Source organism: Canis lupus, chromosome 15 (assembly GCF_003254725.2).
Source record: "Canis lupus dingo isolate Sandy chromosome 15, ASM325472v2, whole genome shotgun sequence".
Lineage (NCBI taxonomy): Eukaryota > Metazoa > Chordata > Mammalia > Carnivora > Canidae > Canis > Canis lupus.
This window is the reverse complement of record NC_064257.1, coordinates 19,162,502-19,190,488: the sequence shown is the minus strand read 5'-3', so window position 1 is coordinate 19,190,488 and position 27,987 is coordinate 19,162,502. Positions and strand designations below refer to the sequence as shown.

The following is a 27,987-nucleotide window of genomic DNA, read 5'->3' as shown; positions in this document are numbered from 1 at the left end:
CCTGGGCCAAAGGCAGGCGCTAAACCGCTGCGCCACCCGGGGATCCCTTCTTCTTTTTTTCTTACCTTTTTCATGCCCATCCCCATCCGCACTCCTTGTGTTGAAGATTTCTAAATCCCTGCTTGCCTCCCAAATGAGCCTCCTGAACTGTCTATTCAAATATCTGCCATTGGAGCCATCAGATTCATCGGAGACACAGCACGGCCAGAACTAAACTCAGTTTATGCACTCCTCCTCCCAAATTGGTGGATTTCACAGGAAAGTCAGTTTCTCTTGAAATTGGAGAATCTGGGGCGGCCTGGGTGGCTCAGTGGTTGAGCGTCTGCCTTTGGCCCGGGCATGATCCCGGAGTTCCGGGATCGAGTCCCAGTCAGGCTCCCGGCATGGAGCCTGCTTCTCCCTCTGCCTGTGTCTCTGTGCCCCCCTCCCTCTCTCTGTGTGTCTCTCATGAATAAATAAATAAAATCTTAAAAAAAAAAAAAAAAAGAAATTGGAGAATCTGACAATACCAAAGCCATGTGGCAACAACAGGCTGGGGAGTAGAGGTGTCTGCTTTAAATGCGGCCTGTGATCACATGTCAAGCACAGTCCCTGCCAGTCCCTTGCTGACTTACGCCTGCCTGACTTCACACAATCCACTCCTGGCCTGGCAATGGCAGATGTTCGAGCTTGTGACCACTGATCTAGTCATACTGGACCATTTGTTGAATTAAAAAATGAATTCCAGGGGCATTTGGGTGGCTCAGCCAGTTAAGCATCTGCCTTTGTCTCAGGTCATGATCTCAGGGTCCTGGGATTGAGCCCCGTGTTGGGCTCCCTGCTCAGCGGGAGTTTGCTTCTCCCTCTGCCTCTGAGTGCTCTCTCTAATAAATAAATAAATTAATTAATTAAAAAAAAAAGAAATGAATTCAAGAACCAAATAGCATCACTCTTTTCTGTTCAGGCTAGAATTACCTGATTTTATTGAATCCTGGCTACACCGGTTACTACACTAATTGCAACCTTGGGTAAGTTGTTTAACCTCTCCGTATCTCAGCGACATCACCTATAAACTAACAATAATAAGTAGCTACCAGGGCTTCCTGCTAAAGCAGGAAGGCAACTGAGAACAATGACCAACACATATGAAGCCATAGTGTTTGCTGCCTCAGCCTCTACTGTTTGTCACTTTCTCTTGGATTTTTGTGACATATTTTTCAAAATTGCTTTTAAAAGAGATTGTTTCAGGGATGCCTGGGTGGCTCAGTGGTTGGGTGAACCCGAAGGTTCAGGTTGTGATCCTGGGGAATCTGGATCGAGTCCCGCGTCGGGCTCCCTGCATGGAGCCTGCGTCTCCCTCTGCCTGTCTGTCTCTCTCTCTCTGTGTCTCTCATGAATAAATAAATAAAATCTTAAAAAAAATAAAAGAGATTGTTTCATAAGATTTTGGAAAATAGATTTTATCTGGTTCATAGCCTGTAAAGAATACAACCTTGATTGTGTGAGGCTACGTAAATGGTCCTTCTTCATCACTAAGAAGTCACATTACTGGCGTTAAATAGAGGTTCAGTTTGACACCTGAAGTATGTGAGAGTGATAGGCCCAAACTGAACTGATAAATACTTGGTACCAACACATTATCTGACTTGTGGCTGGAGTTTTTCTGTGTATGAAATTCATGCTCAAAGGTGGAATGATCGTTTCAGTGCTTTTGTATTCCATACCGTATTTCTCGCATGATCTTGAACAACTAGAACAAAACTTCTTCAATACGACTGTTCTCTTGCCAGAAATACTGTCCTACTCTTATCACACAACAAATTCTTATTTCTCTTTCGAGATTTGGTTTCAGATGTCATTTCTGTCGCATTTTTTCTGATGCTTACGTCTCTATGATTAGCACTTATATTGAGTTGTAGCTGCTTCATGACATGTCTGTTTCCTTTAGAGTGGATTCTTGAATTCTGGGACATCTCATGCATTTAACTAGAAAAGAGGTAATTACAGGCTTGGGCTCTGGTGCCAGGTTCTGCAGAGGTGAATCCAGATGATGCTACTTAACGGGCTGTGTGGCCTAGGGACAGATCCCGATGTCTCTGGACCTCAATTTCCTCATCTACAACACAAGGATAATTCTAGTAGTATCTCATAGGGTTGTTGTGGGGATTAAATGAGGTAATATTTGTAAAACTTTATAGAACAGTGTCTGGCACATAGAAGACATTTAATACATGTTAGCAATTACTGTTATTATTGACTTGATTTTTCTTTATTTCCATATTTTATCTCTAGTGTCCTGCAATTGCTCAAATTTACTGTTACAACTGATGACAAATCTAATTTTACTGCTCTTTGCTTCTGCTAGCTTCAAGAATTAACTTTTCAAAATATGAATCACAATATGATTATGCAGAGATAGAATATTGAGAAATGAAAGATATTGAATGACTGGCAAATGATGCATAGCCACATTCCACTTATTTTTCTTTTTCTCTTTTTTAAACTTATCTTGTAACTCCTCCTAACTCCCTGAGCAGACCTTTCTAGGTCAATAAATTGATTCCCTTTTACTTTATGCTTCATTCTCATTCCCTTCTACCCTCCCCCCAAATACAACGTGTTTAGTATATATCTGGTTAATACTAATTCTTGCTTCTTCCCATCAGGGAGCACTTGATATTAATGTGACTTATAACTGATGAAGTTAACCTTGATCAATTTAGTTAAAGTCATGTTTGTCAGGTTTCTCTACTATAAAGTTAATATTTTCCCCTTTCCTTACTCTCTTTGGAAGTGAGTCATTAAATCCAATCCTCAGTCAAGGGGGAGGGAATTAGTCTTCACCTCCTGGAGTGGGGAGTATCTATATATATTCTTTGGATTTTTCTACAAGGAAGATTTGTCCCTTCACTCTTTATTTTGCATCCATTAATTTTTTTTTGAGCAGAGGGAGTGGCAGAGGGGAAGGAAGAGAGAATCTTAAGCAGGCTCCAGGGCTAGTGCAGTGCCCCATGTGGGGCTTGATCTCATGGTCTCATGACCTGAGCAGAAATCAAGAGTCAGATGCTTAACCGACTGAGCTACCCAGGGCCCCCAACATTCAATAATTTTTATATCATTATGGATTCATGGATATTTATTTTATTATTTGGGTTATAATCCAATACTATCATTATTTTATTCCTGAATCGTTCCAGCTTTGGCCATTGGGAGCCATGGGAACTTTTTCAGATTCACCTCTGTGTTCTTTTGATATGTCACTTTTATTTTGTTTATTCAAACTTACAGTGACATAAAGATGTTCTCGACTTATCTTGTATTTTCCCTCCCCAGTCCTTGAATCAGCTAGATCTCCTTCTCTTGGAAAAAAAAGTAATTAGAAATTAAAATTTGGGTGATGGCCATACTTATTGCTACTAGAATGTCACTACTTCTAGGCCCTCTCAATGGACAGAGCTAGGAAATATATGTATATATACTAAATGTATGTATATACATACCTATTTATCTATCTACCTATCTATCTATAAACATGAATTCATATTGATATTTCTAGCCCTAATTCAGCACCACAGGGCTCATCTCCTTGCTTATTTGTGATTTTTTTTTTTCGCTGATGATGAGAGATCTGGCTCCCATTATCTACAATTATTTACTTACTTGCTTGACTTTAGTACTGCCATCTACTAAATTGTGTCATTCCAAAGTTCATATGTTGAAGTCCTAGCCCCTAGTATTTCATAATGTGACCTTATTTGGAGATAGTCTTTACAGAAGTAGGAGGAAGCAAGGTATAATGAGGTCACTAGAATGAGCCCTAATCCGATGTGACTGCTATCCTTATAAAAGGGGGGAATTTGGACACAAACACATGCATTTCCACCACATTTCACTATTCTCCCAATAATGGACAATGCAATTGTCTCCAAAGAATTCCATATAATTTATTTTCTTTATTCATTATGAGCTCAAAGATTTCAATATTTCTTTATTTTTACTAACAAGTTGCTTCACAGATGAGGAAAATTATTATCTAAACAAATATCCAAATAATATCTAAACCGTGTCCAAAACTCTTCTTTCAGTTTCTCACAAATCTCCTTGTCAAATTTTCTCACATAGACAAATGTAGAATTAATGCAACTGTCTTCAAAAAAGGATCACTTAATAGAGTATTATGACTTCCAGTTTGTTTTCAATGACTTTTTTCTTTTATTTCTCCCTCCTTCACTTGCTTTCTTCTTTGGTTCTTTCCTTTCACTTTATTCTATCACATAAATATTTATTGAAATGCCTTTGCCCTTCTAGTCATTCTCTAAGCCAGGAGAACACAAAAACAAGGACACTGCCTTGTAGTAACTAATAATCTAGTGTAGTGTGTGTTGGGGAAGAAGAAAACATATGGGAACCCACATGCAAATGTAAACAGTTGTCCAAAACCAGACAAGACTATGTAACTAGATCTGCCTTGGTGAGCTATGGAAGGTTCTCCAGGAAAGATAAAAACTTGGGCTTGATTTTGAATGAAAAGTTGAGGTGAGGAGCAGGAAGGTATAAAACGCTTGGTAGTGTTGAGGGTCTGGCGAGTAGTTCAAAGTCATAATGTATGGGGATCATGACAGTGGATAGTGGGAGGAATGGCTAGAAAAAAAGGATGGATTCAGATTAGGATGGACTTTGTAGGCGTTATTTTTGTCACGTAGACATCAAAGAACCATTGCAGGTTTTATGATGAAGTAGACATGATTGGACTTGTATTTAAAATCATAAGTTTGAGGCAGCCCTGGTGACTCAGCGGTTTAGTGCCGCCTTCAGCCCAGGGCCTGATCCTAGAGGCCCAGGATCAAGTCCCACATCAGGCTCCCTCTGCCTGCCTCTCTCTCTCTGTCTCTCATGAATAAATAAAATATTTTTAAAAAATAATAAAACCATAGCTTTGGCAATGAAGATCAGAGAGGCATGAGAGGTCATTATCAGGGAGACCAGTTGCAAAGCTTTATTGCAAATAGTTAAAGTAAGATCTGCTGAAGACCCACACAAAGGAATGGCTTATTTTCTACCTAAGTTGTCCATTTGCAAAGCAGGGGGAAGAAAGGTAAAATCTGGGAAAGTAGAATCATATTGGTCATATAAATTACAAAATAAAAACTATCATCAAAGGACAACATAAGAGGGGCGCCTGGGTGGCTCAGTTGGTAAACGTCGGCCTTTCAGCTCAGCTCGTAATCTCAGGGTCCTGGGATCCGGCCCCACATTGGGCTCTTTGCTGAGTGGGGAGCCTGCTTCTCCCTCTCCCTCTGCCGCTTCCCTTGCTTGTGCTCTCTTTTTGACAAACAAATAAGTAAAATCTCAAAAAAAAAAAAAAAAAAAAAAAAGGAGAACATAAGAGATCCATACTTGTGTTAGAACTGTTCTGTCTCTATCTTGCCTTTGGTGATAAACACACTCCAACATTATATAGAACTAAACACACAAACACACACCGGTGGGTCCAAGTGAAACTGGAGGAATTTGAATAAGATTGTGAATTGTTGTTACCATTGTGGCAGATTGGATAAAGTTTACACAGATCTTTCTGTGTTATTTTGTACAGCTGTATGAATCTACAATCATTTTAATATAAATTTCAATTAAAACTGATAGCAAAATTAAGATATTTTCAAATGAAATCTGTTAATCTGTTTTTGGATGTAGAGAGAGAAATTTAAGGTAACTTGTCCAAAATTTCCCACTGGAATTTTGATTTTATGTTGCATTTATATAATTTTGGGAAAAAAGGAAAAAATAAAACTATCCAGATTCAAAACTAAGATAACGGTTATTTAAATGTATTTTGTGCATTAGTGCTACTAGACATTTTACATACTGATTAATTGACATGGGTGAAAATAAATATTGAGTACTTAAAGAGCAAGTTGTTACTTTGGGGACTTACATATATTTCTCTATTTCATGCTAATGAAGAGGCTGATTTTATTAGAATTATCATGCATTTTGTAGATGGAGAAGCATAAAAGTACTTTTGCAAAGTCACAGCATGTTGGGATGAACCTATGCCTGTCTGACTTTCAAGCCTATGTACTTTTCCACTACTTAGGGTTTGAAATACAGACATAAGCACACTTAAGAAACCATCTCTGTCATCTGTTTGTCTGGTTGATTTCTATAGTGTATGTATCCAATATTTAGAAATGTGGAATATACTTTGATGGTAATTGGTGTGGATTATTTCAGCTTAGGAAAACATGTTTTAAGATTTGTGACAAGATAGTATTTGATAGGGGCACCCGGGTGGCTCAGTGGTTGAGCGCCTACCTTTGGCTCAGGTCATGATCCCGAGGTCCTGGGATCGAGTTCCGCATCGGGCTCTCTTCAGGGAGCCTGCTTCTCCCTCTGTCTATGTCTCTGCCTGTCTCGTGAATAAATAAATTAAATCTTAGGAGAAAAAGATAGCTTTTGATAAAATATTTCACAAAAATTGTGTCAGATACTATTAGAAGGATTCAGGGGAATTTCCTTGACCTTTAAATAAAATAAAAATAAAACAAAACCTCAGTAAGAAGTTTAAATTTTTAACTTTTATTGGGTGTTAACTCTATATCAGGTATCATGTTAAGTAACTTAGATGTTGTTTAAACTTTCACAACAAAATTGGGATGAAAATTGGGCTATTTGACTCCAAAGCTGCACTTCTTAATCAATAGACTACAGTGCCTTAAAAATCAACCAAATGAGAATAATGGGGGTTGAAAAAAAAAGAAACTTTAATTGAAAGGTTAGTATGGTTCATGATCAGTGACCAGGGCCACCATTTATTGTAATTAAATTAGATGAATTAACTGCATTATGCATTCTGGGGGTCTAAGAGGAGTCAATATGAAAAGCTCAACAGTATCTTGAGGTCAGTCACCTTCTACTCCTTTGTCTCACTTTATTTTCTTCATAGTTCTTTTACTTATTTACATCTAAAATTATTTAAGGCACCTGGGTGGCTTAATTGGTTAAGCATCTGACTCGGTTTTGGCTCAGGTCATGATCTCAGGGTTGTGAGATCCAGCTCCACACCCCTACATCAGGCTCTGGGCTCAGGGTGGAGTTTGCTTGAAATTCTTTTCCTCTCCCGCATTCCCCCTTCTCCCCCCTCCCCCCCCCCCCCCCCCCCGCCCAAAACTCGCTGGGTTCTCTCTCTCAAATAAATAGATAAAATCTTAAAAAAAAAAAAAAAGATCTCTTTACTGTCACATGCCTTACCTCACTCAAACATAAGTTTGGTAAAACCAAGAAACTTTTCTTTCTTATTCAATGTTGTATTTCCAGTGTCTCAAGTTGTTCTCAATATATATTTGGGAATATCCCAGACCTACATTTGTTGAATGAATATATAAATGATTGACCTTCCCTTGACTTTAATGGTAGAGTCTTAGATTTACAAACTATGGTTTAAAAGATTATATTGCATTATTAGCAATTTACTAGTGTTTCATTTCTTTTATTTTTTTAAGATTTTATTTATTTATTCATGAGAGACTCACACAGAGAGAGAGGCAGAGACACAGGGAGAGGGAGAAGCAGGTTCCCTGCAAGGAGCCCAATGAGGGACTCAATCCCAGATCCTGGTATCATGCCCTGAGCTGAAGGCAGACGCTCAACCGCTGAGCTACCTACCTAGGCCTCCCTAGTGTTTCATTTCTTAGGTCGGCTAAGATACACTGGAAGAAGGAGAGGAGAAAGCTGGAGGAAGCAGCTGGGGGAGGAGGCTGGAGAAAAGGGGAAAGAATATAAACTGGTAATGATAAGCTCTTCAATGGAGGGGTAAGGCTTGAAGCATCAGAAATTAGGAGCCTTAGACCAGTGACTGAAATTGGTGGGGCTTCCTGGGGTGGGATAGAAACCATCACGAAGGCTAACTTTGATCTCAGAAGTTCTACAACCACAAAGATTCAAAGAAAGGAGGTGAAAGTAATTTAGGTCATTTCTAGTGTGCTAATTATCTCAGACTGTGTGGAGCTTTGATTGGAACAAAAGAATCTTGAGGCTTCCATTGAAATCAGTGTTAAATGCATGTACATATTGGGCACTGGTCTACCTACTTTATGTACTGTGGTTTCTTAAATGAGGGGTCATTGCTAATATGACAATTACTTGTTAACCTTACATCATTGTCGAATAGGATCTTCTAAAGAAGGCTGAAAAACAAAAAACAAAAACAAAAGAATCACATATGAAGAATCAAAACGAATGGGCAAACTGAGGCATCTGGAGCTTAGAGTGGGAAAGGCAACTAACATTAACGAGGTTGGGGATGCCAGGAAGAAAATCTATGACCTTGAAAATGGAATACAGTTGTTAAGTGTGAGCATTACAAAAGATGACTCCAGGCAGTCTGAAATTTAAAGAAATGAGCATTTAGAGAAGAGGTTCTCTAACTTCTCGGTCTCAGGACCCCTCTGGACTTTAAAACTTGGGGATGCCAGAGAACTCTCCTGCGCACTAGACACTGCTATTTATCACATCAGAAATCAAGCCGTTTTAAAGGGATTCATTATTTCATCTAAAGAGGATCAATTAAATATTAACATAAAAGTATGTCTTATATGAAAAGTTCCTACTTTCCCAAACAACAACAACAAAAAAATTTAGTTGCATCGTCTTACGTTTTTTGCAAATCTACTTAACGTCTGGTTTCACCGCCGAGGACTAGATTTTATTATCTGCTTCCTTTTTCAATGTTTCCATCTCACAAGTCGTGTAGTCTCTGCAAAACTGCACCTACACTTGCGAAGAGGATGAGAACGCAAAAGGCCAAAACCACATTTTAGCATCATGCAAAGGCTGTTTCCACCTCCCCGTTTAAAGGGTGCGGGGACCCCCCTCCCCCCTTGGAGAACTAGTGTAGGAAGAGTGACAGCAGGCAGCCCAGCATCTCATGAGAAAGAGCCATGATGGTTTTCCAAGGCCTGAGGATTTACAGAAAAGCTATTTCTCCCGCAGGATGCCCCAACGGCGTCCTCGGGACACAGCGCCCCGGGCCGGGCCAGCCGGGCCCTTCCCAGCCTCCGCGGGAACCGGAGCAGCGGGAGGGCGCGCAGGTCGCGGGAAGGGGCAGGGCGCGGGCGGGGCGCGGGGGGTGGGGCGGCGGGAGCCGGGAACCGCGGGCTCCGGGGGCAGCAGGGCCGGGAGCAACCGCGGGGCGCGGGGGAGGGGCGGGGCGTGCGGGCTGCTGTGCGCGCCCCAGGCCGCGCCGGTGCAGGGGGGCGGCCCCGGGAGCCCCAGGGCTCGGGGGCGCGGCCTGGCGCGGCGCCGCGGAGCCGGGGAGCGCGCGGCGCGCGGAGGGAGGACGCCGCGGCCGCGGGACAGCGCCGTTGCTCGGCAACCCGTCCTGGGCCCGCCCCCCGCCCGCGTTGCTAGGAGACGGCGAGGCCCGGGGGGCGGCGGAGCGGGCCCTACGTGCTGACGCTAATTGTATATGAGCGCGAGCGGCGGGCTCGCGGGTCCTTTTTAGCGCCATCTGCTCGCGGCGCCGCCTCCCGCCTCCCGCCTCCCGCCTCCCGCCGCCGCCGCCGCCCTGAGTCACTGCGCAGCCCCGGCCTCGGGTAACGGACGGGGCCCCAGCGGGAAGGGCGCCGACGGAGCCGCGGCGGGGAGGGCCGGGCCGGGCGCCGCGGGACTCGGGGCCTCCGGGCGCTCCCGGGAGCCGAGGCCGCGGGGCGGCGGGGGCGGGGGGGCTTCCGCGCGGCCCCGCGGTGCCCGAGCCCCGGCTCCTCCGCGCCGCCCGCCGCGGCAGCCAGGCGGCCTCGGGGCGCTCGGGGCGTTCGGGGCGCGGAGGAGCCGGGGCTCGGGAGCGCCCCCCCTCCCCGCGCGGAGCAGCCCCGGGGGGGGCGGGCGGGGGAGCGAGGGCCGGCGGGGGAGGGGCGGGGCGGCCGCGGGGCCCGGGCTCTCCGCCCCCTGGAGGCGGCGGCCGCGCGGGGAGGGCCGGCCCTGCGGACACGTGGCCGCCGCGCCCGGGGGAGCGTCCGGGGAGCCCGGGAGGAGCCCCTGGAGGAGCACCCCGGGAGGAGGTCCTGGAGGAGCCCCGGGAGGAAGCCGGGGAGGGGGAGCCCGGGAGGAGCCCGAGCTCCCGGCGCTGCGGAGTCGCGGGCTGGGGGCGCGGAGCTGTGGCGACCTCGGGGCTCCCCGGGGCGCGCCCTTGGCCGTCCCCGGCCTGCCCCGGGGGCCGCACGCGGGGAGCGGGGGGGGGGGCAGGGCCTCCCGCCGGGATCGCCAAGGCCCCCCGCGGTGGGGGTCGCGCGGCCGCGGTGGGGCCGGCGCCTCGGAGGAGCCCGCCGGGACTTCACGCGGGGGGTGGGGGTGGGGGTGAGGGTGACCCTGAGCCTGCGCCCGGCCCGGCCCGGCCCGACCGCCTGGTGCCTAACGGGAGTGTCGGAGCGGGTCCCTCACCGAGTTTGTGTTTCTAAGGCGATTGGGGGCGGGGAGCGGGAAGTGCGGGTGGAACCGTGGGGCCGCGGCGGAGGCCCGCGGGCGGGGGTCAGGCCGGGCGGGACGGGCCGGGGGCGGCGGGCGAGGGGGCCGCGCGGAGAGCCTGCCCCGGGGCGCCCGGCTGCGGAGGAGCTGCAGGCCCGGCTCCCTTTTCGGGGGCAGCCGCGCCAGGACGCCCCCTGGCTAGCCCCGGGGCCTCTCCCCGGTCGGCTCCCATGACGCGCCTGTTCGCACTCGGGGGCTCTTGCGCCTTTGGGTAAGGGGGAGATCTGCGGAGGATAGGGACTGGCTTTAAACTGTCGGAGGGGAAATAATGTTTACAGTGATTTCTCTCTCTCTCTCTTTTTTTTTTTTTTTGGACTGTCTCATGTTTGAAGTTCAAACTAAAAATTTTAAAAAATTAAGAGTTCACATTAACGGTCCACATCTAAAATGTGCACTTGCTTTAAACTGTTGGAAGGGAAATAAGGTTTACAGTGATTTCTCTCTCTTTTTTTTTTTGGACTGTCTCATGTTTGTTTGAAGTTATTAAAATTAAATGAAAATTTTTAAAAAATTAAGAGATCAGAAAAAAATTAAGAGATCAAATGAATGGTCCACATCTAAAATGTGCCCTTCACGTGTAGGAAGACTAGTCCCTTGGGGGAGGGACGGAACTAAACATGGGTTATGAAACCTTGACATAGTAGATGATCATATCAGGTCAGCATTATGCTGATTTGGTAAATACAGCTTCAAAAAACTCATCCGAGTTTGAAAAATATGTACATCTTATCTGTTGCAAAGTACCTCGTTTTGATATTGGGCCCATTGACAGAATATGAAACTAATGTTCAGTGTGGCACAGGACTGTCCTCTAGAGATTTGAAACACGACCAAAACCCAACACTTGTACCAGAATTAACACAAAATGCTATTGCTCATATCACTACTTACTCAACTTGCGCATATGGTCTCCAGGTGACTGAGTTCTAAAACCCCAAAATTATGGGGCCTAAAAGAGGCAAAATCTGTTTGGCTTAAAGATATCAAAATCAGGGGATCCCTGGGTGGCGCAGTGGTTTAGCGCCTGCCTTTGGCCCAGGGCGCGATCCTGGAGACCCGGGATCGAATCCCACGTCAGGCTCCCGGTGCATGGAGCCTGCTTCTCCCTCTGCCTGTGTCTCTGCCTCTCTCTCTCTCTCTCTCTCTGTGACTATCATAAATAAATAAAAATTAAAAAAAAAAAAGATATCAAAATCAAATACTACCTATCTGCTCATTTTTTGATTGGTTGTAAATTTGAAATGTTAGTGACAATAAGATTAGAGAGGATGAATCCTGATCAGTTTTGAAAACTGATGGTCTGTTCGGTTCCTCAAGTCTAATCAGACCTATAGTTGTGTTGTTGTTTGATTCTTTTGAGTAAATATTTTAGCATATATTTTTTGACAAAACAGGAGCAAAACAAGCATTGGTCATTAAGATGTAAAATGTGATGAATGCTTTAAAGAAAAAGTGGGGGGGCAGAGTAGTAATTACAGCCTCTACATGAAGGACCTGTTTAATGGTGATATTAAGTGCCATTTCATACTAATTTTATCTGAATAATAAGTTCTTGGGCAGAGTAGGGTTTATTAGAGTATGGTTCAGAAGGTAAGGTTCCTGCTTCCATTCCTCCTTGTAAGTGGTTAGTACGTTGATAGGAAACCACCAGGTGACATTACTGCACTTGCCATGGAAAGTGGCCTCGGCTTCCGGTGACCAACTCTGCCTTTTACTGCTACATGGTTTGATAGCTTTTTATTCAAGAATTCTGTACCTTTTGATTTTTATTGGGAAAGGGGACTAATTTCAAAGAGCCTATAATTACATTTAATTACCTATAATATCTAATTAACTACTTTTAATTATTTTCTAAGGTAAAGAGGGTACGGAACACAACAGGGGTAAATAATGTAACAGCACACATTATTCTGTGTATTATTAACTAATTTAATGCTCCTAGAAGTAGGTAATAACATTTTAACGTGGAAACTTAAGTACAGAGCAGTTAAAGGACTTCTCCGAGGTTACATGACAGAGCGGTGATGACTTTTTTTCCCAACTAAAATTCTCATAATTAGTAATTATTCTAATTTTTAAAATGAAATTTACATTTAGAATAGTTTTAAGTTCTCACAAGAGTTGAGCAGAAAGTTAACCGTAACCCCCCTGACCCCACACATGCACAGCCTCTTCCATCAGCAGAATGACGACTTCTGAGGAGGCTTTTGTATTGGTTTTTAAAGGGAGTTCCTTTGAGTCAAACTGTTACGGTATACAACAAATTGGACTTAAGAAAAGTACACTTGCTTGGGTTCCACTGGGGTCCAAGGAAAAGCACCAGTATTTATATAGGTCAGGCGTCATCTTTCAACATGGAATTTGTTTACATAAGTTAGTTGATGGCTTCTAAGTCTTTTGTCTGCCGCGCACGCGCGTGTGTATGTAAGTAAGTGTAATTTCCCTCCCTCCTCCATGTGAATAAATTGGATTTGTTTGTTATTGCTGGTTAAATTTTCACTGGATTTTCAGTCCACCCCAGGTGTGTTTCTCTGTTTCGGATCAGATGAGAATCTAGATATTGAGCTCCCTTGGCCAAGAAGGTATGTAGTATTCTCAAATAGGGGTCCATTTTGCTTAGGACACTTGAGACGGAAGTCAGTTCCAACCAAGTTGGCCGTTGACATCCCAAAATTGAAAAAGTGAGCCTAAAGAATAGGCTATTCTAACTACGAGGTTGTGTTGGAGCCAAATAACGGTATTGAGCCCCCGGACCACTGAAAACGTTCTTCCTAGAATGGCAGTGCCTTAAATACAGATTTGCTTGAAGTGCATTTGGAAGGAGAGGTCAGATCTCAGGTAAAGGAAAATCTTATCTTTGGGTTAGTATTGGCCCCCTTGAACGCTAGCTTTAAAGACATAGGTAATTTTTCGTGACTGGTGGTTAACCCACGAGGTCGTCCCTTCCTCCAAAGGAATATCCACTAGTGTACAGTTTGTGTAACAGTAGGCTGATAGGCACTTTGGTTTTGGGAATGGCATGGGTTTTGGAAGTTAGATTTTAACTACTAGTTACTCTCCTTTTGTGTGTTGCTGAGCAAGTTGCTTAGTATTTTATCTGCAGATAGGAGGAAAGCCTATAATACAGTAGCCCCTTAGGAGTAGCTTCGTAGATGTTCACTTTCTTCTCCTTGAAAGTCAGGAGAGCGTAGAGCCAGGTTTACTGGATTGATGAGAAATGATTTGATAACACGTGTCAGGACGTCTAACTGCTACAAGACCACAAAGTGTAATCAGTTTGTGGTTTAATTCAGTGACTTATTTTTCCCCCTCTTTTTGCAGTGGAAGATTTTCTTTGTGTACAAGTTCTCAGGTTAAGATTTGCCTCTAATCACGTTTTTATGAACTATGTCTTTGAATTGAGATCTTCTGCATATTACATACATTGGGTAATGAATTCTATCTTTTATTATAAAGGGACTTTATTTCTAGGAATGCTTTTCCTTAAACTTTATTTTTTGATACAGAGATACCAGCTTTCTTTTGGCCTGGGTTGTATTTTACTTGAAAACTATATCCTTATGTTAGAGATATGTTTCTTATAAATGGGATGTAGTCGGGTTTCTTAAGTCCTGCCTGACACTTTTTAATGGCCTTCAGTTGATTTACATTGAACGTTGTTACTAATTACCTGAGAGTTTGGACTGTGAAAGCACAAAAAACCTAGAGATGTTTAAACCTAAACCTCTCTCAGGTTGGTATAAAAAATTTTTATGACTTTAAATTGTTTTTCTTCTATCTTGAAATTTACATGTTTGGTTTAGGGAGTCATCTTGGAAATTACAACCTGCTGGGGCTCCTAAGGTGGCTCAGATGGTTAAGCGTCTGCCTTCATTCAGCTCAGTCACGATCTCCAGTCCCGAGATCCAGCCCCACATCAGGCTCCTGGCTCATTGGGGAGTCTGCTTCTCCCTCTCCCTCTCTTCCCCCCCGACTTGTGCACTCTTCTCAAATGAATAAATAAAAATCTTAAAAGAGAAAAGAAATTAAAACATGCCTACTTAAGAACACTAGACTACTTAATCAGTTTCCTGCTCCCCCCACCTTCACTACCGACTTAATGTTGTGGTAGTTTTAATTTTTTATTTTATTTTAAGACTTTTTTTTTTTTTTTTTTTTTTTTTTAAATTCATGAGAGACAGGCTGAGACACAGGCAGAGGGAGAAGCAGGCTCCATACAGGGAGCCTGAAGCAGATTTTTTAACATACTACACAGTGGTGATAGTTAAAAATGTTTACTTAGATATATGCGGTTATCCTTTTTGCCGCTTATTTCTTCTTGGAAATTAGATCTTCCATTTGTGATAACTTGCCTCCTGCCTGAAGAATATACTTAATAGAATTAGTGAGAGTGCTGGAGGTATTTTTTCCAGAAAAATATTTTTCCCATTCACTCTTAGAGGATGTTTTTTTAGTTGGGTATAATATTCTAGGATCGTTGGCTGTTTTCAGCACATTGACAACTCTGTTCTCTTTTGGGGTCTATTGAAGAGAAGAGGATTGTGTCTTTTATGGCTTTAGTCTGAATCGTTGCGTTTTTGAGGGGACTTCTTTGTCTTTAATGTCTTTCCTTTTCACTGATATATCTAAGTGTGAGTTTCTTTTTTATTTATCCTGATGGGGATTTGTAGGGCCATCTTCCATTAGTTCTGGAAAATTCTTAGCTTTTGATTTCTTTCAAATATTTTTTGTATTCCCTCCTCTAACTCCTAGAACTTGTATTAAATCTTTGTTAAGACTTTATTGTATCCTCAAATATCTTTTAACATCAGTGTTTTCCATCCTTTAGCCTCTACCATATTTTGGAAGATTTCTTTTTTTTTTTTTTTTTTTAAAGATTTTATTTACTCATGAGAGGCAGAGGGAGAAGACTCCCTGCAGAGAGCTGGACATGGGATCCCCGGATGTGGGATCCCCGCACTCTGGGATCACACCCTGAGCCTGAGGCAGACCCTCAACTGCTGAGCCACCCAGGCGATCCTTGGAAGATGTCTTCTAAGCTTGCTTCCTTCACTTAATTATCTTTCCAGCTGTGTTTAGTCTGATAAACCTGCCCATTTAGTTTGATTTCCATTATTTTTATTTCTTGAAGTTCTGTTTAGTTCTTTGCCAAATTTGCTCTATAACCTTTAATGACTGTGTGCAGATACTCCTGCAGACACACTGTTTTCAAACTCAGTAAGCATGGTTGTTGTCATTGGTCATTTGTCGTTTTATGTTTGTTTATAGTCCTTTTGACAGTATTTAAGTCTTTGGGACAGGTTTCTGTTGTATTCTTTTGCCCTTATTGCTCTTGAAAGCTACTTGTACAAATATGAGGTCTAGGATAAAGATGTCGTTCATATTGGGTATGTAGGTGTTTAGGAATACTATCAAGCAGACCACTTTAAGCTCATGGCTTGAGGTTTTGGGACAACACTGATAAAGTGATTCTAGTTTATTTGGCCAAGAGTACTGGTTTGTCATCCCTGAGAATATAGCACTTTGGTTCTGCTTAATGTGGAGGGTTGGTATAAAGATTTCCCACTTTGGATAGGTCTGGGGCTTTTGATTTCACCTCTCAGTAGTTAAAGCTTCACTTTTTAAGATTTTTTTTTTTTTTTAAGATTTTACTTATTTATTCATGAGACACACACACAGAGAGAGAGGCAGAGACACAGGCAGAGGGAGAAGCAGGCTCCTTGCAGGGAGCCTGATGTGGGAGCGCTGAGCCACCCGGGCTGCCCTGCTTTTAAGATTTTAACAAATATTTTTTTCTGGACTTAAATATTTGTTATTGGTAGAATTGGTCTGCATAATTTAGCTTGTCACTACCAGAAATGGAAATTCTTCAGATGTCTGAGAAAGCAATTTCACGTCTGATAAATATTCTCATTGATTTTATTTGATGTTGAGTGAAGTGAAAAAACAAACAAAAAAACCCCCTAGGTATTAACTGAAACCTGTGTTTTCTCAAGGTGATCTGATTGAGAACTACCTGCCTCAGAGGCTGGGCTTCTTATTTAGAATGGAGATTTTGGGGTCCACTCTTTCAAATTGGTTGGTTCAGGATCTGGGTATGGGAATCAATCTTTTTCTCTTTTAAATGAACTTATTTGTACTTTTAGACTTACAGGAAAGTTGTAGAGATACTCAGAATTTCTCTATGCCCTTTTCCCAGTTTTCCTCAATGTTAACATCTTAACGTTACCATGGTACTTTGACTAGTCTACATTTTTAACAATCATCTCAATTACTTTGCAGAACGATTGATTGACCCTGTGCTAAGGTAATTAAAAATGGACAGAATTAAAAAGCTTATGTTTATTGAGTAGTAGTTATCAAACACAAGTTAAGTCTCTTATGAATTTGCATCTTAATAGGAACAGTTTTTTTCCTATTTTTGTAGATGGTGACCAGAAATTGTTTGCCCTGAGATAAATTTTTGCAAAGATGGTGTCAACCCAAACAATGGAACTACAAAATTAGGCCTGATTTTAAAAACGGAAGTGTGTACAATCAAGAAACCTAATTAACTAGAGTGGGTAGGGCAGATTGGAGAAGATACCTCTGAAGAAGTAAATTCCATCCTGTTCTGTCTTGGATCATTTTTATTAAAAAAAAAAAAAAAAAAAAAAAGCAAAAGATTTTCATTTTAAGAGTTTGAATCCTGGGGATCCCTGGGTGGCGCAGCAGTTTGGCGCCTGCCTTTGGCCCAGGGCGCGATCCTGGAGACCCAGGATCGAATCCCACATCGGGCTCCTGGTGCATGGAGCCTGCTTCTCTCTCTGCCTGTGTCTCTGCCTCTCTCTCTCTCTCTCTATCATAAATAAATAAAAAAATTAAAAAAAAAAAAAAAAGAGTTTGAATTCTAGGGCGGCCTGGGTGGCTCAGTGGTTTGATGCCTGCCTTCAGCCCAGGGCCTGATCCTGGGGACCCGGGCTCCCTGCAGGGAGCCTGCTTCTCCCTCTGCCTGTGTCTCTCTGCCTCTCTCTGTGTGTCTCTTTGTCTTCATGAATAAATAAATAAAATTTTAAAAAGTTTGAATTCTACATGTAACCCCATGAAATGGACAGGGAAGGTAGCAGTGCAGCCATTCTTCTGAGTACATGTTAAAATGTTTTAAAAATCTGAATTTATAAGTTTGGAGGGTTATTTTTGATGTTTTTGATAATTGCTGCACTTACTAGATTGTGTATTCAACCTAGCAAGTTCCAAAATGTTAGCAAAATGCCAAATAATGCAGAATGAAATGTTCTTGCTTTCTTCCAGTCTTAACTTACAGGTGACTACTATTAGTTTTCTGGTATATCTTTACAGAAGTGTTTTCATAAAATATGTGTATGACTTTGCATATTCATAGATATCTACCTGTCCAGATTGGGTTTTGCCATATGCCCTATGCTCTTTCCATATCTGCTTCATTTTTTATTGCAAAGCATTCCATTGTATGCACCTTCCATGCTAATACTAAGTTTATTTTTGATGAAGTACGTAATTGTAGCTGCTCTCCATGTAAGCTTTATGGATGCCCCTGAAGGATGCAGTACAGCGATTGGCAAAAGCACATACAATCCCTGTAATATGCTTGTGCTCTGGTTAGTTGGGAAAGATAGACCTTAGTCAAATAATCACACTTAATTTGTTACAAACTTGAGACATCTTACGATGGAAAGAAATAGGGCATTATAGGACTGTTTACAACCAAGAAATCTTATTCAGCCGGAATGTGCAGATTGGAGAAGCTTCTCTGAAAAAGTAAAAACTTTGAGCTAAGAGACAAAGGGCATGTTAACTGAATTTTGGAAGAACCTTCTAGACAAATGTTAAAGCACAGGCCTTTAGATTTGTAATATTTTTTTCATGTTAGAATCTCACAAATGGGTAACTAAAGCTGGAGATGGACTTATTTAAGGTTTTTGATATTCCTATGGCCAAATTACTCTCCAGAAAGAAAATAAGTTTATAGGAACACTGGCTGTATTTAAGAATGCATGTTCACCATTTTCCCTGAATTAATATAAGATCTTTACTGATTGGATAGACAAACTATAGAGTCCCACTAGTATTTCTTTGACTAAGATTCAATATTTTTCTTATTTTTGAATTCATATTTCTTCATAATTTTTTGCTAAATATTTTGTTACTGTTGGCTAATTATCCAGCATCACTAGAGAAATTTATCAGTGCTATTAGAAATTATTTAAAGCAACAAATATTTAAAAGTAGAATAAGAGACATTCTTAGGAAGAAATATTTTCCTCATAATTTGTTTAAAGGATGGATATTGGCTTAGTGGTAATACTTCACAGATAGGCACTTGACTGCCAGTCAGTAACTCTTCTTAACTCTTTAATCATCATGCAGGACATGTTGATATGAGGAATCACATCTTATAGCATTCTGAAAGTTAAGTCTGTGGTTTAAAATTTTAAAAGGTAAACTTGATTTTAATATGGTGGGATCTTGAGCTTGATTTCGATTATTTTTTTGTGATATGTACATTCATTACCTGTGGCACTCAGACATTTTCCTGCCTGCATATAATGTTTTACCTTAAGTATTCTTTTTTTTTTTTTAAGATTTTATTTATTTATTCCTGAGAGACATGGAGTGAAGGCAGAGACCCAGGCAGAGGGAGAAGCAGGCTCCCTGGGGGAGCCCGAAGCAGGGCTCGAACCCTGACCTCTCTGATTTCCGGATCATGCCCTGAACCAAAGGCAGAGGCTCGACACAGCTGAGCCACCCGGGTGTCCCAAGTATTCTTTTTCTTAGAGCAGTGTTCTCTAAGTTAATACTAATCTCTCTTAGTAGAATTTAGGCTAAGCATTTAGGAGATGCTCCAATCAGTTCTAACGGTATTCATGTCAGGTAACCGAGAGTTTGTTGACAGTATGCCAGCATATCCCATATCCCGGTGGCCTTGGGGTGTGCTCATTATCAGTGATAAGACGGGAGGTACATTTGAAGAGATAGGGAAGGTTTACTTGAGATAGGTTGGGACTTCGCACTTTATAGTGGTCATTAAGTTGTGTAAGTAGTGGCTGACATTTGATAAAAGGATTAATAAACTTTTAATGTTTTTTTGAAAGATTTTATTTATTCATGAGAGACAGAGGCAGAGACCCAGGCAGAGGGGGAAGCAGGCTCCACGCAGGGAGCCTGATGGGGACTCGATCCTGGGACCCCGGGGTCACGCCCTGGGCTGAAGGCGGCACCAAACCACTGAGCCATCCAGGCTGCCCGGGATTAGTAAACTTTTAAAAAAGGTCTTTGGGGGTCATAATGGTGGCAGACTTTCGTTTTTAACATTAATTTGATGAGAATTAATAACTCTTGAAGTGGATTCTGTGAGGTACTAAGTCTAAAAATATAAAGAAAAATTGACCATTTGTAGTTACAGGAGTTTGAATAAAGGCCTCTTGTATTCATTTTCTGTGATGCTAGCATACATCAGATGCTTTAGAGCGGTGCTATTATGAAATTGTCCTTACAGGGTAGATTTTAGAACATAATGGTAACTTGTTTGTTTATGACTGTATCCTCTGAAAAATTACTTGGGGCTAGTATGAAAGCCCATATATATGTGCCATGATTTTTCTTCTTAACACTGATGTGTTTTTAATGGGATTATACATTCCTCTTTGGGATAGTCCAGGTTTTATTGATTTAAAGGATTTGGGCATCAGATGTTTTTATTGGTATTAAATACATAATATACATAGTTTGTTAACACCGACATTTCTCTCCATAGATATTTGGAGTTCTTACAACATGGCAGACATTGACAAGTAAGTGCCAGATAGTTGATTTCTTGTTTGTTTTTTCTTAACTCAGAGATCGGGCTTCACTTTATACTGTGATATAATTAACAGCAGTATTAATAATGAAAAATGTATGATAATGATTGATGGTTAGTACCTGCAGTTAATAACAGTTGGGTACCGTGTATCCAAGACAAAATATAGGAAATATAATCATTGCTTAAATAAACTATTTGCTAGTATTTATTTTTAGGAATGTGCTGAGCACAATAATGAATCATAAATACTTGGAAAATTCAGTTTTACCATACTTGTATTTCCCAAAGACTTTACTACTTCCATTGTAATGTATCGTACATACAAGATAAAAAGTGTATGAAATCTGTGGAGTTTAAAGAATAATAGGATACTTCAAGGTTTTGAAAGTAAAAATTACTATCAGAAGCCCAGTGTCCCTCTTCTCAATTGCATCCTCCACCTTTCCTCTCCAGATGTGTAAACACTGTCTTGGCATTTGTCTAAATCATTTTTTTCTTTAGAGTTTTATCACCTACATATTGTTAATCAATGTTTAATTTTGAAAATGTGAATAGCAGTCACAAACTCAGCTGTGTCTAAAAAGAAAAGCAATATTACCACTTGAAGTCTCTAAGGTAGGAAAGTAAAAACAAAAAGGTGATCTGGGTCATAGTCTAGCTTTAGCTTTCCTGGGCAAGGTCATGCATTCTAGAAACATCAGTTTAATGAAGTTGGCTTCTGGCGGGGTTCTAGTGTGGATGGATGTCCTGCAGAAATACGATAAAGGGAGAATGAGTGAGCTGCACTGTTCGTTGCTTATGACTTCACACAATTTAGGAGGAGGTTAAAACAGAAAACTCGGGCGTTGATGGTATGCTACGACAGTCCACAAGTTGTAGACACAGCATGGAGGTGGGAAGGCGGGAAAATTTAACACAGGCATCACATTCAAGGACACCGAGGAACCTGGCCACTGCTGGCGTGCTTAAAGGGGTGGCCGCAGGTATTTTAGTGTCATGGCTTTCCAAGTGATTGCCTCCGGTGTTCCGCTGCTCCAGTCTGGATTGCTTAACCTTGGTTATGCGGCTGTCACTGTGGATCTATTTTATTATCTTCCTGGGGTTTCCTTTTGTGTCTTCTCTTGGGTTTGCTGTATCCCATGCTATTTTCTTTTTTAGTTCTTTAGTACTTTCCTGGAAGAGTACAAGGAAAGTAAATTATTTTGAGACTGAAAATGGCTATTCTGTTCTTATGTTTAATAGTTGGAGTGTAGAATTCTCATTTGGGAATCCTTTTTCTTCAGAATTTTGAAGGCATTGCCCCATTGTCATTTGGCTTCCAGTATTGCTGTGTTGAAGTTCAAAGTTCATTATAATTCTTGATCATTGTATGTGACACATATTTTGTTTTAAACATAATACATATATACTTATTTCTGGAAGCACTCTGGCTTCAGAGTTCTGAAATTTTCACGTTATATCTATTTTTTAAATTTCTTGTGTTAGGCATTCAGTGGTGGGCCCTTTCAGTCTGGCAACTTGATGGCTTTCAGTTCTGGGGAATATTCTTGACTTACTTTGTTGATTGTCTTATTTCTGTTTTCTCTTTCTGGAGCTCCTATTATGTTGTATGTTGAACTGGTTCTTCTAATTATCTTTTGTCTCATTTTCTATCTTTATCTCCTTGTTCTTTCTGGCAAAGCTGAAGAAACTTTATCTTTCAACTCTTGTATTGAGTTTCTAAATTTCTGTTGTTTAGTTCTCAGGAGTGTCTTTATTCTCTCTGTTCCTGTTTTTATAGCATCTTGTTCCTGTTTCATTGATTGTAATATCTTTTCTCTGGATGTTTTTCCCCTGTATAGTATGTTTGTTCTTCAAATTTTCTTTGCCCTATTTGTTTTTGTCTCCATGTAAAAGCATTTTCTCAAATATGAGGTGTATTACTTGGTTGTCTAGTCACTAAGATCGGGGTGGGGGGGAGAACATGCAGTTGAGATGGTTTTTAAAAAGTTGATTAGAAAATTTGAGTGTTGGGGGGTTTAATTTAGATTGTAATGTAAGGTCATCAGGGAGGGCATTTATTGTGAGAATCTCCATTGTCAGATTCTGGGTTGGTCAGATACCCCGGTTTAAAAGTATCTGGGTAAAGATCTGACTTTCAGTGTTGTGGGATCCAAATTGGGAAAAGGTGGTTTAGGGAAGGGTCTCTGCACTTTGTAGTGTGTGATACAGGCTTATATCTGAGAGACTCGAGGTTGTGTCTGTGGTCTTGTAGTCTGAGCTCTCAGTTTAATCCTTTCCAAAGAAGAAACAGCCATGCTTCTGCTAGATTGAGGGAGAGAATCTGGAGATTTAACTGCTTTATTAGTTTTTGTTTAGTTCTCTTTATTTTCTCCACTTTCATCCCCCCAGCCCTAGTTCCAGAAGTGTCCTTTTTAAGATTTTGTGTTTGGGCTCCTACTTTTTGAGCTTTTACCACTGTTAATTTAGATGTCAGTTCTCAGTGAAGTTGCTATTGCTGTTCTTGTCTTTTTGTCCTTCAATGTTTGTCTGGTTAAAAAACCCTTTTGTTATAATTTTAGTAGGGATTTTGGTAGGATTAAGATCAGAGGAGCATACCATCTTAACTTTGCAACCTTTACTTTAAACTTTTTAAAAAAAGAATAAATAGGTTGTGACAGCTTGATTCCCCACCATCCCCTTATTTAATTTTAGGTGACTGAGCCCTAGAAGAGTGGGAGGAAGGGGAAGGACTCTTGTTCTTTAAAACAGGAGTCAGCAAACTTTCTGAGTAAAGGAAAGTTTTGAAGGCATCTTATAAATATTATAAATCTATAAAATACATAAACTTTAATATTCTAAAATTTATATAAGTACCGATTATAAATATTTTAGGCCTCTTGGACCATTTGGCCACTGTTGCAGTTACTCAACTCTGCTTTGTAGTGCGAATGCAGCCATAGACAATACCTAAACTTACGTGGCTGTGTTCCAATGAAGTTTTATTTACAAAAATAATGGCCTGTGTTTGACCATGTGACATAGTCTGTCGACCTCTGTTTTAAAGCCTTAAAATGTAGGTGTTCAATAAATGATTAAAATCACACTGGAGCTTTGCGCAGTGGCAGTATCGTAGCCAATGAGGTTTATCCGAGGCGCGATTATTGCTAAAATCACACTGGAGAAACAGCTGTGCCCCAGGTAATGACCCTTAAATCTAAAAATGTTACACTAAAAGATAATTTTAGAAGTAATCTATTTCGGATGGGAAGGCTGAATTTTTTCTCCTTAGTTTACTGGACTATGCATTTTGCTGATAATACAGTTGACATTTTCTGTATTTGTCCTTATATGAAAATTAGGTAGTATTTGTCTCTATATGAAAGTTAATATTTCAAATGCTGTTTCTAACCATGAAAGTGACTAAATCTGTAAACCAAATACTAAAATGTAAAGTCACACAAGGAATTTTATGAAAATATATATTGACTTAGATACTCTTATTTCCCTTTTAATTCTCGTTGTAATTTTATGTTCAAAAACTAGATTTTTAGGATGAAATGGGGAGAATATTCTCTTATTACTTTTTTCCTTTTCTTTCGATGGTATCATCCTCCTGGCTTTGATCTAAGCATAAGTAGACTCTGGTCTTCTTAACTTTTTCTGCCCATCTCCACTATGAAGTAAAGAAAAAGGAAAGTCCAAAGATAGTCCAGGCTGTACTGTACTGTACTGATTGCTCTTATCCATCAGGGGTACAGGATCCTTGTTTTTCCAAACTCCTTCATTCTGTTGACTTTCATTCTCTAGGATGCCTCATGGTCCAGCATGGCTACTGAACTCTAGTCATCACATGCCTATTTTATGAAGGGAGCAAGATTAGAAGGCCTCCCAGCTGTCCTATAAAGGAGGCTTACTCAATTCTGTACAAATTTTGCTTTTTTAGCTTCACTCACTGCCCAGAGTTATTTAACCACACCTCACCAAAAGGTACAGGTTGGGAAATGTAGATTTCTAAAAGCTTGGTGTTTTGCCATCTCCTAATATCAGGGTGCTGTTACTAAGAAGACCGAAATCCATGGTTATTGTGTAGAGAAACATACTTCTGACCTCACATTCCTGGGACCAACCCCAATCAAACCGCATTTTTAAAGCTTGGAGTAGAGGGGAGCCTGGCTGGGTCAGTCAGTGGAGCATGCAGCTCTTGATCTTGGGATTGTGAGTTCAGGCCCCACATTGGGTGCAGAGATTATTTAAAAATAAAATCTTAAAAAAGAAAACTTAAAATAAAAACTTTATGTTTGACCATGTGCTTTTAAATGAAATTCTGTGTACTTCCAGTTTGTGCTTGTTTACATGTGAAGTTAGAGAACTGAATTACCTTTTGAATTTCCTATTTCATATTTTTGAAAGAGGCATATTAACCTACAAAATGAGTTGAATTTTTTTATAATTTTTTATTTATTTTTTGGTAATTGGTACATTTGAACCTTGGTGTGATACTATGATATTGTAGCAAAGAACAGTCTGAACTTGATCAAGATTTGGATGATGTTGAAGAAGTAGAAGAAGAAGAAACTGGTGAAGAAACAAAAATCAAAGGTATTATTTTAAATTACTTCAGGAGCCAGTGATTGTTGGCACATGTCTTCTAGAGGGTAGTTAACAAATACTGTTCCCTTTTGGATCCTTGTCTACCCACGTGACCTGTATCTCTGGTTTAGGGACAGTTTGTATGTTCAGGGTGGGGGTAAGAAAAGAGGGGAAGAGGGAGATGGAGATATGATGGTAATAAGGGAAAAGGTATGAATATAGTTAGTAACCCGTCAGAAGTCACTCTGTATACCCACCCTCTACTGCTGGAGTGACATGGCATAGCTGTGTCAAACAGCTGCCCATGAGTTTTGTCTGAATTCAGAAATGTTACAGATGTTGGTGGGAGTTGTTTTGGTGATATTTCTAAACAAACAACACTAGCTTAGAGTTACTGGAAATGTTCATTGTTTCCTGCATAGAAAACATGTAGTTGTATGTCAGTCATTTTTTAATCCATTCCAATCAAATGACAAAAATGACATTTATTAAATGTAAAAAAAATTCACTGTTTTCTTTAGCAAATAATTATTTGGGGGGGGTTAGCAGTGTTAGTGGGGAATTGTACTGCTTTAGGTTACACCCTGTAGGTATGGGCCAAGAATATTAAAGTACTAGATGACTCAATTTTTCATTGTAAACCAGATGGAGGTTAATTGTGAAAAGGTCACTGAACTTTAGCATTAGCTTTCATCATGTAACATTCTTAAAAGACACATAGGTCTGTATCCTTAGTGGCTAGTCCTAAAGGCATGTTATAGTAAGTGTATGTCATCCAGTAATCAAATTAATCTTAGAAATTGATCTTTAAAAACATAATTGGGAAAATTCATGTCAATTTTGTGTAATGTCTATTGATGAAGAGATGGTAATAGCAAAATAATTTGTTTTGCCTAAATCTAGTTTTCTAGTTTATTTTTGCATTGAACATAATTTTTAGACACCGTTAACCACATTTTGTTTGGCTTTAGTTACAACCTTGATTGCCTCAACTGTTAACTATACACACAAGCACACTATACTAATAAGCATCAAACAAATATTTAGGCTACTCTACAGTCTTTCTCCCAGGGTTGAAACTGTCATTATATTTGCAGTTTTCTGATAATGTGTTGTCTGCCTTCAGAGTGTTACGTAGAGTCATACATAGTAGGTAGGCATCTGGATGAAGCTTTGAGCTTCTCAAAAATGTTAAGATGGATGAAATACAAGGTTGTAGGAGGAGAAAGGATATTTATTGTTAAAAGGTAGTTGTGGCAGTGGCATTTGTTTAGAGCATTAGGAATCTGAGCTTTCTGAACGTCAGGTTTTCCTAGAGTGGATTTTGCTCCACTTGCTTGCTGCCCGTCTCTACTCAAACCAATGAATTATGGGCTAGTCAGGAAAACTTCATTATTGGATTGTCCTATTAAAATCGCGTAATACATTTTCATAAAATCCTTCTTTCGATGCCCCCCCCTTTTTTTTTTTTTTTTTTTTTAAAGCGCGTCAGCTGACTGTTCAGATGATGCAAAATCCTCAGATTCTTGCAGCCCTTCAAGAAAGACTTGATGGTCTGGTAGAAACACCAACAGGATACATTGAAAGGTACAAGTTCTTCTTTTCCGTGGTCCTTATTTATCCTTCTGTAATCAGCATTGCAGGTGTATCTTTTTAAAACCACCTAGGACTTAGATAATTAACAGTGAAAAGCCAATGTCTGTTAGTATCTAGTATAGGATTATTGAGAGTTTAAAATTTTGCTGAGTACCACCAATTTAGAGTTGATCTTTTAAAGTTTGACTCCTCTCCACAGGAAATACACTGATCTTAACCATTTCTGAGATTTATTTGGGGGTTTGCTAGGAATGCAGAGAATTAGAAGAAATACAGATTTCCTATTTATTTCACTAATCCTATATATAAATCATTAACAATAGTCTGTATATCTTATTCTGCTTATAATCGTTTTTACTTGGTTTTATAATTTAAAGATTCATCCCTATTGCTATCTGTATGCAATCTCTAGTCAGCAGTTTCTGGCTTCTGAATGTTGTCACTTGGGGATATTTGTCCACCATATTTTATACTTTTTCTTTGGCGGATATCTAGATTGCTTCTAAGCTCCATCAACACAAACTCCATTATAATGGTCCTCTTTTTGCATGCTCTCTTAAAGAACTGTGTAAGAAATTTGTGAGACATGTACTTACCAGTGGGATTATTTGTTATGGGGTATGCAAACTTTAAGTACTTCCCAGCTTGCTTTCTAGAATGACTGTATCCAGTGCATGAAGGATGCTTTATCCTTGTGTCCTTGCCAGCAGTTGGCATCGTTCATCTTTATGGGTTTTTGTTTATACCAGCCTACAAGGTGCAGGCATATTTTATTTGTAATTTTTGCTGTCTAATGACTTTTGAGCTTTTCTTCATGACTGTAAGCCTTTCAGGTTGCTCTCGTCCACTTTCCTATTGGGGTCTACTGTCTTGTTTTGCAGGAGTTTTTGTATATTCTAGGTGTTAATCTCCTCAGTTTTAGGTTTTATAAATAATCTTTTGTCATTTTTATTTTATCCATAGCACTCTCCACTAAACCAGCATCTTTCATTTTTTATGTTTTAAGTTTTTTGACCTATGGCTTACTGTTTTCAAGTTAAGAAGTTCTTCCTAGTTACTTCTGCATTTCCTGTTGAGTAGTTTTACCTTTTCATCTTTAGGTCTTTACTTTTCAAGGCCACCTTTGTATTTAGCTGTGCATCAGGGTTTTTTGTTTTTGTTTTTGTTTTGGTGAGCCTGTTTTTATAACACTTCATTCTTTCCCCATTTATTTGTGATGCCACCTTTATTGCACATCAGTTTCTTACAAACACCTGTGTTTGTCTTTGAGCAGCACTCTTAATTAATGTGGCTTTTTAATATGTCTTCATATCTAGCAGGGTGATAATTTAATCTATTAATCTATTTCTCCCTGTAGTATCTTGCTTTTTTCTACCCCCCGCAATTCCCTAATGGAACATACTCTTAAGATTGGCCTAATTATATGAGACCTTTATCCCACATATGGCTGATAGTAAGTTTATAGGGGTTTTCACAAAATGAAACACTCCTCCACCAAA

The 27,987-nt window shown here is 40.5% G+C and overlaps 1 protein-coding gene, 1 long non-coding RNA gene and 1 pseudogene across 17 annotated transcripts in view; 2 read left to right on the top strand and 1 right to left on the bottom strand.

Moving 5' to 3' along the window:
* Positions 1 to 463: 463 nt before the first annotated feature.
* Positions 464 to 9,080, bottom strand: LOC112654721 (uncharacterized). 3 transcript variants are annotated; one of them, XR_007402532.1, is made up of 4 exons: positions 8,949 to 9,071; positions 8,634 to 8,748; positions 6,295 to 6,388; positions 4,950 to 5,327 (listed from the first exon to the last, which is right to left on the bottom strand). It is a non-coding gene; the product is annotated as an uncharacterized LOC112654721 (long non-coding RNA). The 3 variants fall into 3 exon arrangements; XR_003133295.3 differs by lacking the exon at positions 4,950 to 5,327 and adding an exon at positions 464 to 2,095 and having other exon boundaries at positions 8,634 to 9,080; XR_007402531.1 differs by having other exon boundaries at positions 8,634 to 9,079.
* A 371-nt stretch (positions 9,081 to 9,451) lies between these two features.
* The window catches only part of NAP1L1 (nucleosome assembly protein 1 like 1), a 33,263-nt gene continuing 14,727 nt past the window's right edge, over positions 9,452 to 27,987 (top strand). For 3 of the 14 annotated variants that reach the window (XM_035699482.2, XM_025439540.3, XM_035699483.2), the window contains exons 1-3: positions 20,273 to 20,309; positions 24,816 to 24,901; positions 26,377 to 26,479. In XM_035699482.2, coding sequence (XP_035555375.2) covers positions 20,293 to 20,309; positions 24,816 to 24,901; positions 26,377 to 26,479 — 206 coding nt within the window. In that variant the 5' untranslated portion in view covers positions 20,273 to 20,292. Of the gene's footprint in view, positions 9,573 to 9,931; positions 10,050 to 13,844; positions 13,929 to 16,782; positions 16,808 to 20,272; positions 20,310 to 24,815; positions 24,902 to 26,376; positions 26,480 to 27,987 lie in introns of those variants that run through there. The other 11 variants (XM_049094573.1, XM_049094574.1, XM_049094575.1 and 8 more) reach the window with 11 other exon arrangements.
* On the top strand, positions 23,410 to 23,566 carry LOC112654900 (U4 spliceosomal RNA; annotated as a pseudogene).